The sequence below is a fragment of the Heterocephalus glaber genome, unplaced genomic scaffold (assembly GCF_053883595.1).
Source record: "Heterocephalus glaber isolate CG9 unplaced genomic scaffold, H.glaber_assembly_v1.0 deba00001579, whole genome shotgun sequence".
NCBI classification, from domain to species: domain Eukaryota; kingdom Metazoa; phylum Chordata; class Mammalia; order Rodentia; family Bathyergidae; genus Heterocephalus; species Heterocephalus glaber.
In genome coordinates this window covers 1,286,657-1,300,773 of record NW_028258360.1, presented here as the reverse complement: position 1 = coordinate 1,300,773, position 14,117 = coordinate 1,286,657, and the positions used below count along the sequence as shown (strand labels likewise).

The window sequence follows — 14,117 nt, the reverse complement described above, 5'->3', positions numbered from 1 at the left end:
AAAACTTTTAAAATCTCTTCTGCCCTGAAAATCAATACTTCAGGGGTAACTTCCTGATAAACATCACTCTCTCAGATTTTAAAACATGAATTGAGGGCCAGGATTTAGCTCAGATGGTGCCACTGCTTGCCTCGCAAGTGCAAGGTCCTGAGTTCAATCCCCAGTACCAAAAAAAAGTAAAACATGAATTGAATAGAAACTGAGATTTCAAAGCAAACCTGTAGTGTGATTTCTGGGCTTCCTTGTCCACCTTCCTCAAGGGACCAGATCTCTCATCTACAGGGGGCATCCTCCCCAAAAAAGTCAGCTCCAGGAGTCAAGGCATTTCTTTGAAAGGGATTTGACATTATTTGATGGAAGTAGAAAACAGTGTGCTCCTTAATAGCTTTGTATTTTTAGTTGTTAGTAGAATGTTCATGAAGATCTGCTTGTTCTTGGTTTCCTTGGCAAAGAAAATGAGACACAAATAGTACAATCCTCCCCTCTGTGAGCTCTTTAATTTGGATTCAAAAAACCAAATATATTTAAATTTATTTCATGAAATTGTTAGAGGGAAAAAAATTTGGTTCCTCTAAGCAAAACTGGAAAGTACTGTACATAGTAATGTGGCTTTTAAAAAAGAACTTTATATATAATTTTTCCATATTTTACCAACCTTAGCCTCACAAGGGGAATTCATATGTTCTAAAGAAATGCCTGTTTACCTTATTTTAACCTCCTACAGTTCGTTTTATGGGGTCCTTGTGAATCAAAACCAATAGTTTTCCATACCTAATTGTACATCCAAATAACCCCACCCCTCACAGATTCGGGGAGTCAAAAGCTCCACAGAGAACCTGTATTTTAAAAATAATAACAACTTCCCCCCGAGACTCCAGTCCACTGTCACTGGCCTTGCATCTGGGAAGCAGCTCTGCCTGAACTTCGACCTGAAGGTCAGTCACACCAGAGCAGAAAGCCCTGTTTGGAGAGAGCAACCCAGGAAACCCTAACTGCTTTAAATTTATTGGAACACACAGCTTCTGTCCTTACCATGGTGTGGATGCCTTTGGTCTTAACATCTTTTCTGTAATGGGTAGCCATGGTTTTGTGAGCTGTGGAGATAGAATTTTATGAATGGAGGGAACAAGATGGTGGGACACGTGGTTATCGAATGATGAAGACTGACCTTTCCCATGCCACGTAAGTCACTTTTAAGTGTATGGGTGATGCTTGTGTTATAAAATTAAAATGAAGTGATTTGTGTGTTTATTTGAAAAATACAAAGCATGTTTTAGTTAAGAGATGCCGTTTGAAGACACCATCTCTTTGGGCTGCTCCAGTGTGGAAAGCAGAGTTCTTTCTTCCCTGGCACTGACCAGGGCAGCAAGCAGCCATGTGACCAGCCCTGTAGAACAGCAAGCCGTTAGAGCAAGGAAGGGCCAGCAGCACAAGATTCCTGTTGTCCCACATCAACTTTCTCCAGAATCACTGGGCCTTGCATGCGTTTCTCTTTTCATTTGCATTTCAAAATTCTGTGCTTTAAGATCTAGTTACATACTTTGATGCAGAAACAGCTTTCTCTGTGAAGCTAGGAGACTAGCAAAGAGCTAAAGCTGTTCTCACGATAAGCTCTTGGAGGAGGGGGCAGTAAAACCTCAGACAGTTCCTTGGGATTGGGAAAATAGAATTGATGCTAAATGAAACTTCTGTGAGAGTTATATGCAAAGAAAGGGACTCAAATGTAAAATACTGGCTTTTATTGTGCACCCTAGTCCTGGGATTCATTACACTTTCACTTGGAAGCTCAGTTTATAGCACTGAACAGATTGGGACCTTGGTGGTGTTTACTAATTTTGCCACCCTGAATTAATGCTCTGATGGCCCTTTCCACCCGTCCTTCCTGCCCATTTAAGGCTTTTGCTCTCCTTTGTGGTTTAATTATCTAGCATTTGCCCACTGGACAGCTTAAAAGCATTAAAAGCTTAATCTTTAACAGCTCAACCAACCCACTTATATATTGGCAAATAAGAGGAACTTAATGACTTCAAGGTGTCTTTTTTAAAAGAAGTCACATTGTTGTAATAGGAGATAAAAATTTGTTTTGATTTCTGGACCCCTGATAAGAAGGTAATATGATGCAGTTCTCTTGAGAAACAGGAAATTAGGAAGAGCTGGATTACTGGGGCCGTGTTGGTGGTCCTAGAGAGTTATGGTAAGAATGTTTGGTGGTATTACTGGAGACAGCTCATTATGCAGGAGCTGATTGTGTCAGTCAGGATGTGTTCAAGCGAAGAAAAACCATGGTGAGTATTTTAAATAGAGAAGGTTTAATGCAGAGAAGAACTGGTCATGCAATTGTAAGAATAAAATGGAAAGGGAATAGTAACACAGAGATTAATAACTAAAGGAAACCCCATAAGCTCGGGGGAGCAAATGGAGGAAGGACTGGTACCAGAACTGAACGGGTGGCCTTCAAAAGAGTTGCCACACCCTGAGAGCTGAGGTCATGGTGAGGGACCACTGCTCTAGCCCCAGGACTGTGGAGGAGGGGACAGAGTTCCTTCAGAGACCGCCAGAGGAAGGAGGAGACAATGAGGTTGGGCCAGGGTACTGCTCCTCTCAGGCACACCTGAACCTGTGACACTTAGTATCAGAAACTTAACAGGGAACCAAGTGGCAAAGGAGCCTGGGAATTGTAGTTCGAAGACTCCCAGCCCAACACCCCAGAGCAGGGTATGGAGGGTGGGAGAAGGACTAATAGGCAAATAATTTGTCCACTATCCGTCTGCTTTGTGCTGGGTAGTTCTCGTTAAATCACCATTTTTCTCTGTTTCCTATAAAGTGTTTATTCATTTCGTATAAAAGAATGAAAGTCTGTTACTTGACTAGACCTGTTGTTATTCTGCAATAAATAATAACATCAAAGTAATAGTAGTAAAATGAAAAATACATGAAGAATTTTACTGTGTTGTATAAATGAACTTACACTGGTTGCCATGAGTGTGTTAGAATGTCACCACAGATTTTGTCCAAGTGTGTTAGAATGTCACCACAGATTTTGTCTTTGCCTTTCTGGCAAGAACTACTTGAAGAATCACTGAGATATCCAGTAAAGAGACACAATTAAATGTTACTATAATTAAGCATTCAAATTATTTTAATTTTTTTGAACTTTTTCTATCATTATTGGTACTAAAAGATAAAATATTGTAAGCTGATTTTCTGAGTCTGATGGGAAATTTGGACATTGTAGCAGTGGATATTCATAAATGCTTCCAGAATTCATTACCCCTTTTTTGCATACTATGCCATCTGTTTGCTGTGTGGGACATGGAACAAGTCAGAACGATTCTGTTCTGTTAAAAAATGTATAAAAATGACAGGAAAGAAGAAACCAGCCTTAAACTGATAAATTGCCATCACTTGTCCGTTTTGCAGAGTTAAAGGGATGAAATGTGTGTTTGAACTGAGTTCAGGGGGCTGGAGGGTCACTTGTTAAAGAGTCCCCTACTTCGGCCTCTGTGGCTTTTATTAACCATGCAGATGGAAAGCCAGACACTTTGTATTGTTACTGTGTTAAACAAAATCTCCTCTCCAAAGAAAGCAGTGAGTAATCTCTTTGCTGAATGAGGCAAACCAGCCTCCAAGTTGTCAAGAGATTTTACGTGACCATAGGAGAATTTTCACAGAGTTTATAAAGCAGGTCTGATATACACGTATTTTCATAGTACTGGGTTTTGAGGTAGATGAGAAGGGGATCCTAGATCATTCTTCACATGGTAAACTGGACATGTGTGGCATTTATTCACATAAAATATTTGTTCGCTATCCTAAATATGTTATTGGCGATGGAATATATGGAAACTTTCTAGAAAAAGCATAATGAACAATTCTTTTTCAGCCTGAAATACGATTTGATATCTGGAATTGCCAAATAATAGGTTATCTAGTTAAAATACCTCAGGCTTGAGACCCTACTCCCTAGGCTGTCATGCCTGATTCTCCATTTCTCCTGTGTGGCTTAGGGCAGATTGCTCATTTCCTTGTACCTTAGTTCCTTCATCTGTAAAATGGGGGTAATAATAGTAATACCCACTTCCTTGGGATTGTTTTGAAAATTGAATGGGTTGATATGAAAAATTAGAAGATCTGTAAAGAAAGGTTAGGTTGTCTTTTTGTTCATTTTTGTGGGGTTTTGGTCATAATACCTTAAGAGCAAAAAAGCATAAAAATTGGAATATTGATTTTTGGGGGGTGTTTGTTTTCAGTATGCAGATCTGAATCGCCATGTGGACGCTTTGAACGCATGGAGAAATGCTACCATGCTGAAGCCCGAGCACAGCCTGGCTTGGAACAACATGATCATCCTCCTGGACAACACAGGTACAGAAGGGCAGATCAGGAATCGGGAAATGGGGCCCAGCACAGTTCTGTTAAAAATTTAGGACACCGAGATTAAGTTTCCTCTCCCCAAGTTTAAAAAATAAGTAAGTATGGGCTAAGTCTTAGGCACTGTGGCGTCTGTTCCTCTAGAAAGTGAGGCATCCTTGAGTATATTGGGATCCGGACATTATGGAAAATGATACTGAATTAAAATTGGTGTGGTGGCATGAGAGACATTATGTGAAATGTCTCCTTTAATCCAAGGCCTGTCTGCCAGCCACAGCCTCACCCATAATGCTAGGGGCACCCAAATATAAGCAGAAATGCCTCCAGGCTTAGGGTTTGGAAGGTGCAGGCCAGCATCCCAAGTTCGTGGACTGCACACACCCAGGAGTTGGCCTCTGCTCTGCACCTAAAGGTATGGATTCTTATTTGAGATACAGTGCTAATGAGTTGGTGATTTGCTTCCCTAGCCCAGAACAGACTAGATCCAACCAATCAGAAGTTATTTTTGCGACCCTTATTTCTAAAAAACCAACAATCCTTTCAGAAATCTTGGTGCCGATTTGTCATAATTTAAAGGTAACAACCCATCTAACCAGTGTGAGGAAGCAGCAGGCTCTTGCTCCTAAGAAAAACACAGCGCATGTACCTCCATAGGAGAAATACTCAGAAATTAGAAGTGTTATTGTGATATTCTCATTTCGCAGACTTCTTTTCTCTGGTCTGGGTATAGCTGGTATCTGGGGGAAATTAAAACTAGGTATTATGTGACTTTACAGAATTGAATCGAAAGCTGTTTGTGTTACGTCTGAACTGTGCTGAGTTGCTCTGACCATGTGCTTTTGTGTGTGTGTGTTACAGCTTCCACGTGGATTTTATAATGATTGTATACAATGCATGCAAGCCCTGTTGATCAGAGAGAGACAAAAACACAAGTACAACGCTAGCATGGTTTTTATTTTTCCTTTTCTTTCAAGGTAATTTAGCCCAAGCTGAAGCAGTTGGAAGAGAGGCACTGGAATTAATACCAAATGATCACTCTCTTATGTTCTCCTTGGCAAACGTGCTGGGGAAATCCCAGAAATACAAGGTGTGTAAACCACAGGCCGTGATTTCTTGCACTGATTGCCAGCAGCTGACAAAAGGTATCGGTGTTACTTCTGCACCGCCGTCTCATGCAGAATTAGGCCGGGATGGTGGCAGCAGAGCACCGGGTGGCCTGGTCAGTTTGTTTCCAGGAGAAACTGCCCAAAAGGTGGGCATGTGGAGTCAAACCCAGTGTCATCTCAACAGAGCTCAGCTGTCATTCACACTCGGGAGGGGAAGAGGGGCAGGGAGCCCTCACACAGGGCCCCTCAGTGCAGGGACAGCTCCTCCCACGTGCCTGGCCCCACCCCAAAGGAAGGGGTGAGACATTGCCTTTGATAGTGGGCTGAAGCCCTGGGTTTGTGTGTGGGGCTTGTGTTCTGCACAAAAGAGAAACCAGCCTGGGTGTGGTGGTGCATGCCTATAATCCCAGCATTGGAGAGCCTGAGACAGGTGGATCACTGCAAGTTCAAGGCCAGCCTGGGCTCCGCAGTGAGACCCTGTCTCAAAGAAAGAAAAAGAGGGCCGGGGATTTAGCTCAGTGGTGCCACTGCCTGTCCCAAAAGTGCAAGGTCCTGAGCTCGATCCCCGGTGCCAAAAAAAAGAGAAAGAGAAAGAAAGAAGGGAGGGAGAGGGAAGGTGTGGAGAGGTTCAAGAAAGAGAGATCAGCCCGTGGAGGACACGTGAGTGGCTCTGCCACTTCCAGGGTCTTTCCTCCTCAGAGTTATGGGCCATGGCAAGGCCTTGGAAATTCCTAAACACCAGAAGCCACACACATCAAATGTGGTTCGCTGGGCCTCCCAGGCTTGGTGAGGAGTAGCCTGGGCGCTTCTGTAATGGAGGGGACTTAGGTGCTAATACCGGTGCTCTCAGACTCTGGTGTCGTGTGTCACTGTCACAGTTGGCGAGGGAGGCCCCGTGGGGACCGTGGCCAGGATTGGTCAGGCCAGGGAGCCTGCAGTTCTATCCAGCATGCCTGGCTCCCGACACACATGTTCAGGGGACACCCTCAGAAGCAGTGCCTTGTCTTTGTGAGGGGGAAGTATCTTGTTTCAGAATCAGGAGCTATATGTTATTTTCACCACTCCGAGCCTACATATGAGACCCAAGGCCTAAAGGTAGTGAGTCATTAATATTAACATTTGCCCTGAGTTATTTACTTCTCCATTTCTGTTGATTAGATCTCATTGTTGATATAATTTTCTCTTTCTCTCTCTCTGTCTTTCTTCTCTCTGTCTTTCTCTGTCTCTGTCTCTCTGTCTCTCATCTCTTGTCTCTTTTCAATACTAGGGCCTTCACATTGAGCTGCATGCACAGCCCTCCTTCTGAATGTCAGGGAGTTTAGTAGCTTCATTATGCATCTTTATTTAGCATTTCCAGATTTGGCTTCAAAGATTGCTTTTTAGGTTTAGTTTTATTTTTTATGGACCTGCTTGGGGAGTGTGGAGGAGGTTTACACTTTCCCTCCTGATGACTTTCGGGCCACTGCCCTCTTGGGCCGGGTCAGGAGTCTGGGTTCTCTAACTAGCTCGTGAGTCTTTGGGATGCAGCCTGTACACTCATCGTATTGATTTTCCTATCACCCTGCAGTCTGCAATTTGGAACATCCCTTAAGGGGACCGAACCCAGAGTTCATTGGCTTCCTGTTCACATTGTCCCTTATTGTTCCAGATAAAGTAGAAAATACCCCATGAAGCAAGATGGAGAAATTAGTTTCCCATTTCTCTACACATTTTTTCATCCTAATTGCCAAGGTCAGAGTGCTGAGCCTAAGATGGGGAAACAATAAAATCAGGTACCAAGTTCACTATGAGCCTTTGGACAGCTACCAAGTGGGGAGCAGCGGTAACTCCTCAAGCCACGGTCACCCACCAAGCCAGCATTTTAACGCCTTTTATTTTAAATTAAGAATTTGGAGTGCTAGTTGGGGTTGCTCAGCTCTGTGCGGTTTTCAGTCCCAGGATGTCTCCCTGTGGGACCCTGGTGGGTGCTGAGGAGGGGCTGTGGTGGCGGCTTGCAGGGACACACCCGCCAGAGAGGGCGCTGCTTTCGGGATGCCCACGCCTCGCCTAGCCACTAGCTGTCTCATATTATCATTTGCCTGCTTGGTTTCTTTGATGGGGACACTGGAGCCAGCTGTCTGCTATTTTTAACATCTCCGTTGCTGTCCGGAGTGCTGACAGCCAGTTGTTAAGCGCGCTTGTTGAACTCTAACCTGCAGGCTTCCTCACCCTGTTCTGAAGCTGTGAGGGCAGAGCGAGTGCTCTCATGTGATTATGACTAGCAGCCCTTTTTACCTACCATCAGTCACTTACCTGCTTCTGGCCTCCGTTTGCTCACGTGTAAAGTGGACGCTGATCTGCACAACATCCTGAGTTGAGTGATAGGGAAAAATGCACCATAATTTGTAACTATGAAATATTTTTTATATAGTTATAAAATTTTAATCATTAAATGGATCTCTAAAGATCATTTCAACATGTTATTGTGCCATTTAATTTCCAATTTGGGGCTAATGTGATCAAGCAGAACTGCAAACGGAATGTTTTCAGTGCTTAACGTGACACTTCCCTGCTGATTTCTTTCCGTGTTGCCCAGTTCACTGGGCCTGTAGTTTAAAAGCAGGTTACACTAATAAAGCCATTTCCAAACTCAACATTTGTGTCACATCTTTATGAATCTCTGTTTTTTCCACATCTTTTTACTTGATACATTTCTTTAAATAGATTTCCAATGTAGGTAACTGTTTACAGTGTAAACATCAGGTCATTCCTGTAAATGCAGGGTAACTGAAAACGCAGCAGTTTCACTCAGCCTCAGCTACGTACTGTTGCTGGCTGTGAGGCTCTAGTCCTGAGGGCGCTGTCTTAGCTTCAGAGGGAGACTGGCAGGGATCAACAGGTGTGACCCGCAAGCCACTGCCTAGTGCAGAGGGAGGGAGGGGAAAGGGAGCCTCGTAGAGATGACAGTCGTGCTGTGTGGCTCGGTTTCAGCTTCACACCAGACCACCTCGCTCACCTTCCCCGATTGAAGCAGGATCCTGGGTAGCCCTGGCAGTATGCCATCGGCGGGCACAGATTCTGGGTAAGGGTTCTGCTGCTGTGTTTACTCCCTCATCTGCAGTGGCTGAAGTGACCTGGTCAGTCCTCTGCCCAGACACAATGACCCGCTGCGGTCCCTTCTTAGAGACACAGTTAGCAAAGCTTTTCTCAGCCTGAGACATTTGCCAGAAACATTTTGTCTAAAACACTCCGGGGAGTAATACAACCTTTTCCTTTCTGTTGATTTTAAATGTGACTTTTGGGGGACATAAATTGGCTCACTGTCTAGGTTTGAAACCTTCAGACCCTTCTACAAATCTGTTTTCTTTTTTTTTCTTCTTTTTAATTGGCTGGATGGATTGACTGATGGATTGATTGATTGGTTGGTTAATTGGTTGATTGATATAATGGGGGTGGAACCCAGGGCCTTCACTCAGAGCTACATCCCCAGCCCTTTTTTTTCTTTTTCAGTTCTGAAACAGGGTCTTGCTAATCACTAAGTTTCCCAGGCTGGGCTTGAATTAGTGACCCTCCTGCCTCAGCCATCAGGAGTGCTGGGATTACAGGCGTGTGCCACCATGCCCAGCTTTGGGTCCGTTTTTAAATAGTTTGCTGCTTTCCTGAACAGGCGCTTTAAATGTCCAATCCAATAGCTGAGCATTTTGAGGGCGTGGGGTTCCCACAGACATGAGTGTGGCACAGAAGCTCGGGTTGTGCCCCTCTCCTCCTGGACACAGGAGGGCTGCTGAGCCATGTGTCCAGGGGTCCCGCTGTCACCTGAGAGGCCACCCCACCACTGGGTCACTGCACACCCACCTGCCCCAGGCCTGCTCTCCCCGCCGCCCCTGCCTGCAGCTCCGTGTTTCCATCTCCAGGCTCAGGAGCTGGCCCTTGCCCCGCTGCCCTTGTCTCCAAGTCCAGCCCTTCCGCCTGTTCTTCCTTAGATGCTTTCCTCCCTCCCTGGCCTCCTCATCCCCCTGCAGGAGCAGCAGCCCCTCCAGAGGCCTGAACCCATGTCCCTCCCGCCCCCGGCATAGCTGGCCTCCTCGGGCCCTAGAGAGCTGACCTGCTTCTCACCCAGAAAGCGGCTCCTGCCGGTGAGCGCCACGCTTTTTGCAGGCAGGGGAGCATTTTTAAGTAGATTTAGGTTACTTGGCCGCCTTGTGTTCTCAAGTTTTCGGTTTTAAATGGAAATGTTTGAAAATCATCGGGAACATCACCATTCCACAGTCCATTTGATTTGGGGGTTTCATTTCATTTTTTCCTGTTTCCTTGGAAAATCTCAGGCCGCCACAAGGGCGCTGCAGCGGCCGACACTTGGACTGCAGGCCCTGACGGGTTAGCCTGATGTTCAGTCCCTCTGGAGTGATGGTTCTAAAATGCAGTTTCTTGGCCAGCTCTGCCTGCAAGGCCACGGGGCGCACATCCTGCCCTGTGTCCCCGGACTCTCCCAGGTCACCACAGAGCAGAGGCGCTTCCGGCCTTGCGCGGTAGCAAATCTGAATTTTCTGGTTTTCCACCCAGAAAAATGCACATAGGATATGAGAAGCAAAAGTAATTGTCCCCACACCAGCGGGCTTGGGGGTTTAAGCTCATCGCGACCCCCGTTCCAGCTTGTGTGGCCCGTTGAGACAGGAATGTGGGGGAAGTGGACAGTGGCCCCGGCACGTGTCGGGGAGGACAGATCGGCATCCGTATCTGTGGTAAACTTGCCCGGTGTCGAGTGACCAATTTGGAAGTGAGGATGATTGGGAGGAAATGCAGTTCATGCACGCTGGGGGCGTTTGGTCGCAGTCATACACAGTGCTGTGACAGCCGCAGTCACAGCCATTTCTTCCTCATTCTCTCTGCTCATTCCGTCCAGTGAAGGAGCTGCTTCTGGGTTGCCAGGGCAGTGTGGGTTCTGGGGAGATGAAAGGGGCCCCACTCCTGCCTTCAGCATCCGGGCAGTGAGGTCACCGTGCAGGCTGAAAGTGGCACTGTCACTTTCCTGTGTTTTCCACCTCCTCCGCCGCCGCTGCCGGAAGTCGCAGGACTGCAGCCGTTTCCGGGGGACAGTGGCAGAGCTCACAGCAAACTCGCCCAAGTCCTGTGGTCACTGTTGCGGCCCTGAAGGGTCCTCGCTGGCTCTTCAGAGCGTGTTTCTGGAATCGTGCAGTGGTACAAACCAGGGCTGTTAAAAGTTTGAAAACCATGGGCAGTGAAGCTGTGAGTCATTTTCGCTTCACATACAATGCTTTCTTTTCTATGTGTTTCATTTTTTTAGGAATCTGAAGCTTTATTCCTCAAGGCAATTAAAGCAAATCCAAATGTTGCAAGTTACCATGGGAATTTAGGTAAGGAAAGTTTCCAGTATGAATCTTGAAATTCTTTGTACTTACAAGGAAATAGGCATCTTTCTGAGACATCAGTATTGGGAGAGTCATGGTGTTTTCCTCAAAGCTAGCCTATCCTTCATAATCTGGCGCTAAAATGCAGTTTTATTATGACATTTCAAGGACAGCTACAGATTGTAATTGCATCGCCAGGACCACCCTCAGAATTGTGGCTGAGGTTGTCACTTGTTAGGATTAGAACTCAGGTCTTGCTCCTGTGAGTGGCAGGTCCTATGACATTAAGCTTCCCATTAAGGTACCTCCTGTGCCCTCTTCCTCCCCTGCCCAGGGCCTCCCTCTTCAGCCTGGTCCTTTGTGTGTGCGACGTTCCCTTGTGCCTCAGCCAAAACTGCACTCCCAACTGTTTATTCCCAGAAGTCCCTTCTTCCACTCTTCCAGCTCCATAGTGAGGACTTTTAGAGCGTAACTTGCAGGTATTTGGAGTGTGCGGGCATGTGAACGTTTCTCTTCACCAATTCCCTGCCACCCCAAAACTGCTCATCACAAAAGTCACAAAACATTGAGTTGTTTTCCTGCCCCTGCAGAAAGTTAGTTTTCTTACAAAATCATCGTTAACCATCAGGCTTTTCATAGTAATAATTAGGCTTATTGTAACTATCATGTGATAGTCAGGTCTTCATGTTAGAACTCTTATTTTCAACTAGCAGTGCACAGCTAATACTTTGCTGAATGGCATGGGGAAATCTTCATTCAAAATAAACGACTGCCAGGCATGGTGGCGCACAACTATAAACCAAGTAATCTGGGAGGCTGAGGCAGGAGGATTGCAAGTTCAAGCCCAGCCGGGACCTTGTCTCAGAAAAATTTTAAAGGCTGGGAATGTAGCTCAGTGTGAAGGCTCCGAGTTCAGTTTCCCAGAACCTCAAATAAATAAAGAAATGAGCAGCAGTCTTTTCTTTATGAAAGGCTGGACTTGTCCATAGCCAGAGCTCTAGGCGGTGCCTGAGCCCCACCTTACCCAGCCTGACTCCCTGGAAATTTCATGGCAGCCATGAGACACTTACTGCATTGTTCTTTTAACCTCTTTGTGTAATAATGTTGCCATCGGCTGATGCGTCCCACGTAGTGACACCAGGAGCCCCAGGAACACCTGGCAGGGCTTCCTCACACAATCCCCGAGGAGTGCAGTGACAGGCAATAAAGCTTATAGCACAAACAATATTTTTTAAGCATAGCTTTTTGAAAACTGTTTGCAAAGGTCCCATTCTGGTTCTTGGTACCAGTGGTTGAGAACGCATTGCCAATGAAATCCACCTCCTGCTGTTTCAGCGGTGCTCTATCATCGCTGGGGACATCTCGACTTGGCCAAGAAACACTACGAAATCTCCCTGCAGCTCGACCCCGCGGCAGCAGGCACCAAGGAGAATTACGGTCTGCTAAGAAGAAAGCTGGAGCAGATGCGCAAGAGCAACGTCTGATCCTTGTCCACCTTCTGAGTTGGGGGCATCGAGCGGCCGTATCATGCACTTGTGTTCAACCGTTTTAAATTCTTTTCAGGCGTATGGTGATTCTTTCTAGGAAAACAAAGACATGCAGAAAGATTATAGCACCAGCGATATAGTCTTGAATTCTTGATAGCGTTTTTGCATCAAAATTGTATTTTTTCAAACAACTCAAATATAATTCTAAAATCTCCAAAATGAAAGCTTTTTTACCTAAATAGAAGAAATTCTCTTGGGTGACTTTCACTAGCATTAAGCTTGCGCTTGGGATGAGTCTTGTGTGTGGAGCACGAGCATTATTGAACCTCAGCTGTGAGCGGGGTGCAGTGGTGTGTACCTGGAGACTAGCACAGGGGAGGCTGAGGCCAGAGGGTCACAAGATCAAGTTGTCCCTGAGCAACTTAGGGAGCCCTTGCTCAAAAAAATAAGGGCTGGGGATGGAGCTCAGTGCTGAGCACCCCTGGATTTGATCCTTGGTACTGAAAAGGAAGAGAAAACCAACTGGGCCAGGAAATGACAGTCCCCTACGATTTATATAAGCATCAAAGGTGTCTGTATATTTGCCTTTTTATTTAATGACAAGAGAGGGTAAATTAAGATTTTGGGTTTTTTTAATCTTTTTACAGTATAACTATGAACTTGGTTTGTAAGGAAATATTTATTTGTATTTTTGTGTGTTGGGCAGGGCACATAATGAACGGAACATTTTAACATCCAGTCTGTTTATATACTTTGTCCTCTATAGGAAGAAACTGACTCCTGTGATATTTGTTGGTATTCCCAACCTGTGCAGTTTCCGTATGCAGGAGGTTATATCATGTTCTATACAAACTGTTAGAATTGGTAGGAAATCCCAGCCGTGCTCTAGGCCAAGGCAGGCCGGCTGACATCTTGTTTCTGTTGTATCCAGGGTTAAGAGGGCTACACGTCTATGTACGTTATGTCAATGTTTTTATCTGTGAAGCAGTTTCCCATTTTGCTCAATGGAACTACAGACATCACTGACCAGAAAATGCAAGGGGTAATTTTCTCTCCAAAAGAGTCATATTTGGGGACTTAGTGGAATTTGTAGGAACTAGGTGTTTTTTCCTGTTTGATTTGATCACAATAATCATGTGTATGTGGTTTGTTTCTCTCTGTACACTGTTGACCTAATGATTTATGCAATCTGTCATTTCTTATGCAATAAAATTATTACACAAACTGATGTGAAATGTCATCTTGCCCGACCAACTCATATTTCCTAGTTTATGGCTTCTTACCAGTTTGGGGGCCCGTTTCATAGAAGGGTCTTAGGGAGTTATCCACGTTCAGAGAACAGCATGCACAGATCAGTGTAGAGATGAATTGTAATTTGGGGGCTAGATCTGTGCGGAGTTGTAAACCAACCATTGCCATTTGCGGAGATACATCAGAAAAGAAAGTGTCACATTCAGACATCGCTTCAGTGGTCCCTACACTAGAGTGACAAAGTATAGGTCCCTGAGGAGCTGGGGCTGTCTTCTTACTTATGTTCCTATGGGCTTAGCATGGCAGATAATAGATGCACTGTGTGCTCTGTTGATTTGTGTTAAGGAAATTTCTTTGTTTACGAAATGGTATCCTTTGGAGAGTTCATTGTTTTCTTCTAAAAGCCCCTTGAGGGTCTTTTCCCCCCCTACTATCAGTAAAACTTGAGTGTCAAATCAAGATGTGCAGACCTGGACCCCTGCCTGCCACGCAAATTCCTCCACTGCACTGCTTCAGCTCTCAGGGTCCCCAACGCTTTCCAGAGGAAACGGGCC

At 45.3% G+C, this 14,117-nt stretch overlaps 1 protein-coding gene across 6 annotated transcripts in view; it reads left to right on the top strand.

Annotated features, from left to right (window-relative positions):
- Window positions 1-13,536, top strand: part of Tmtc4 (transmembrane O-mannosyltransferase targeting cadherins 4) — a 52,738-nt gene extending 39,202 nt beyond the window's left edge. For 4 of the 6 annotated variants that reach the window (XM_021239300.2, XM_004858593.3, XM_004858591.3 and 1 more), the window contains 4 exons: window positions 4,251-4,365; window positions 5,346-5,458; window positions 10,762-10,831; window positions 12,161-13,536. In XM_021239300.2, coding sequence (XP_021094959.1) covers window positions 4,251-4,365; window positions 5,346-5,458; window positions 10,762-10,831; window positions 12,161-12,309 — 447 coding nt within the window. In that variant the 3' untranslated portion in view covers window positions 12,310-13,536. Of the gene's footprint in view, window positions 1-4,250; window positions 4,366-5,345; window positions 5,459-10,761; window positions 10,832-12,089 lie in introns of all 6 variants that reach the window. The other 2 variants (XM_087193080.1, XM_021239301.2) reach the window with 2 other exon arrangements.
- Window positions 13,537-14,117: the final 581 nt, after the last annotated feature.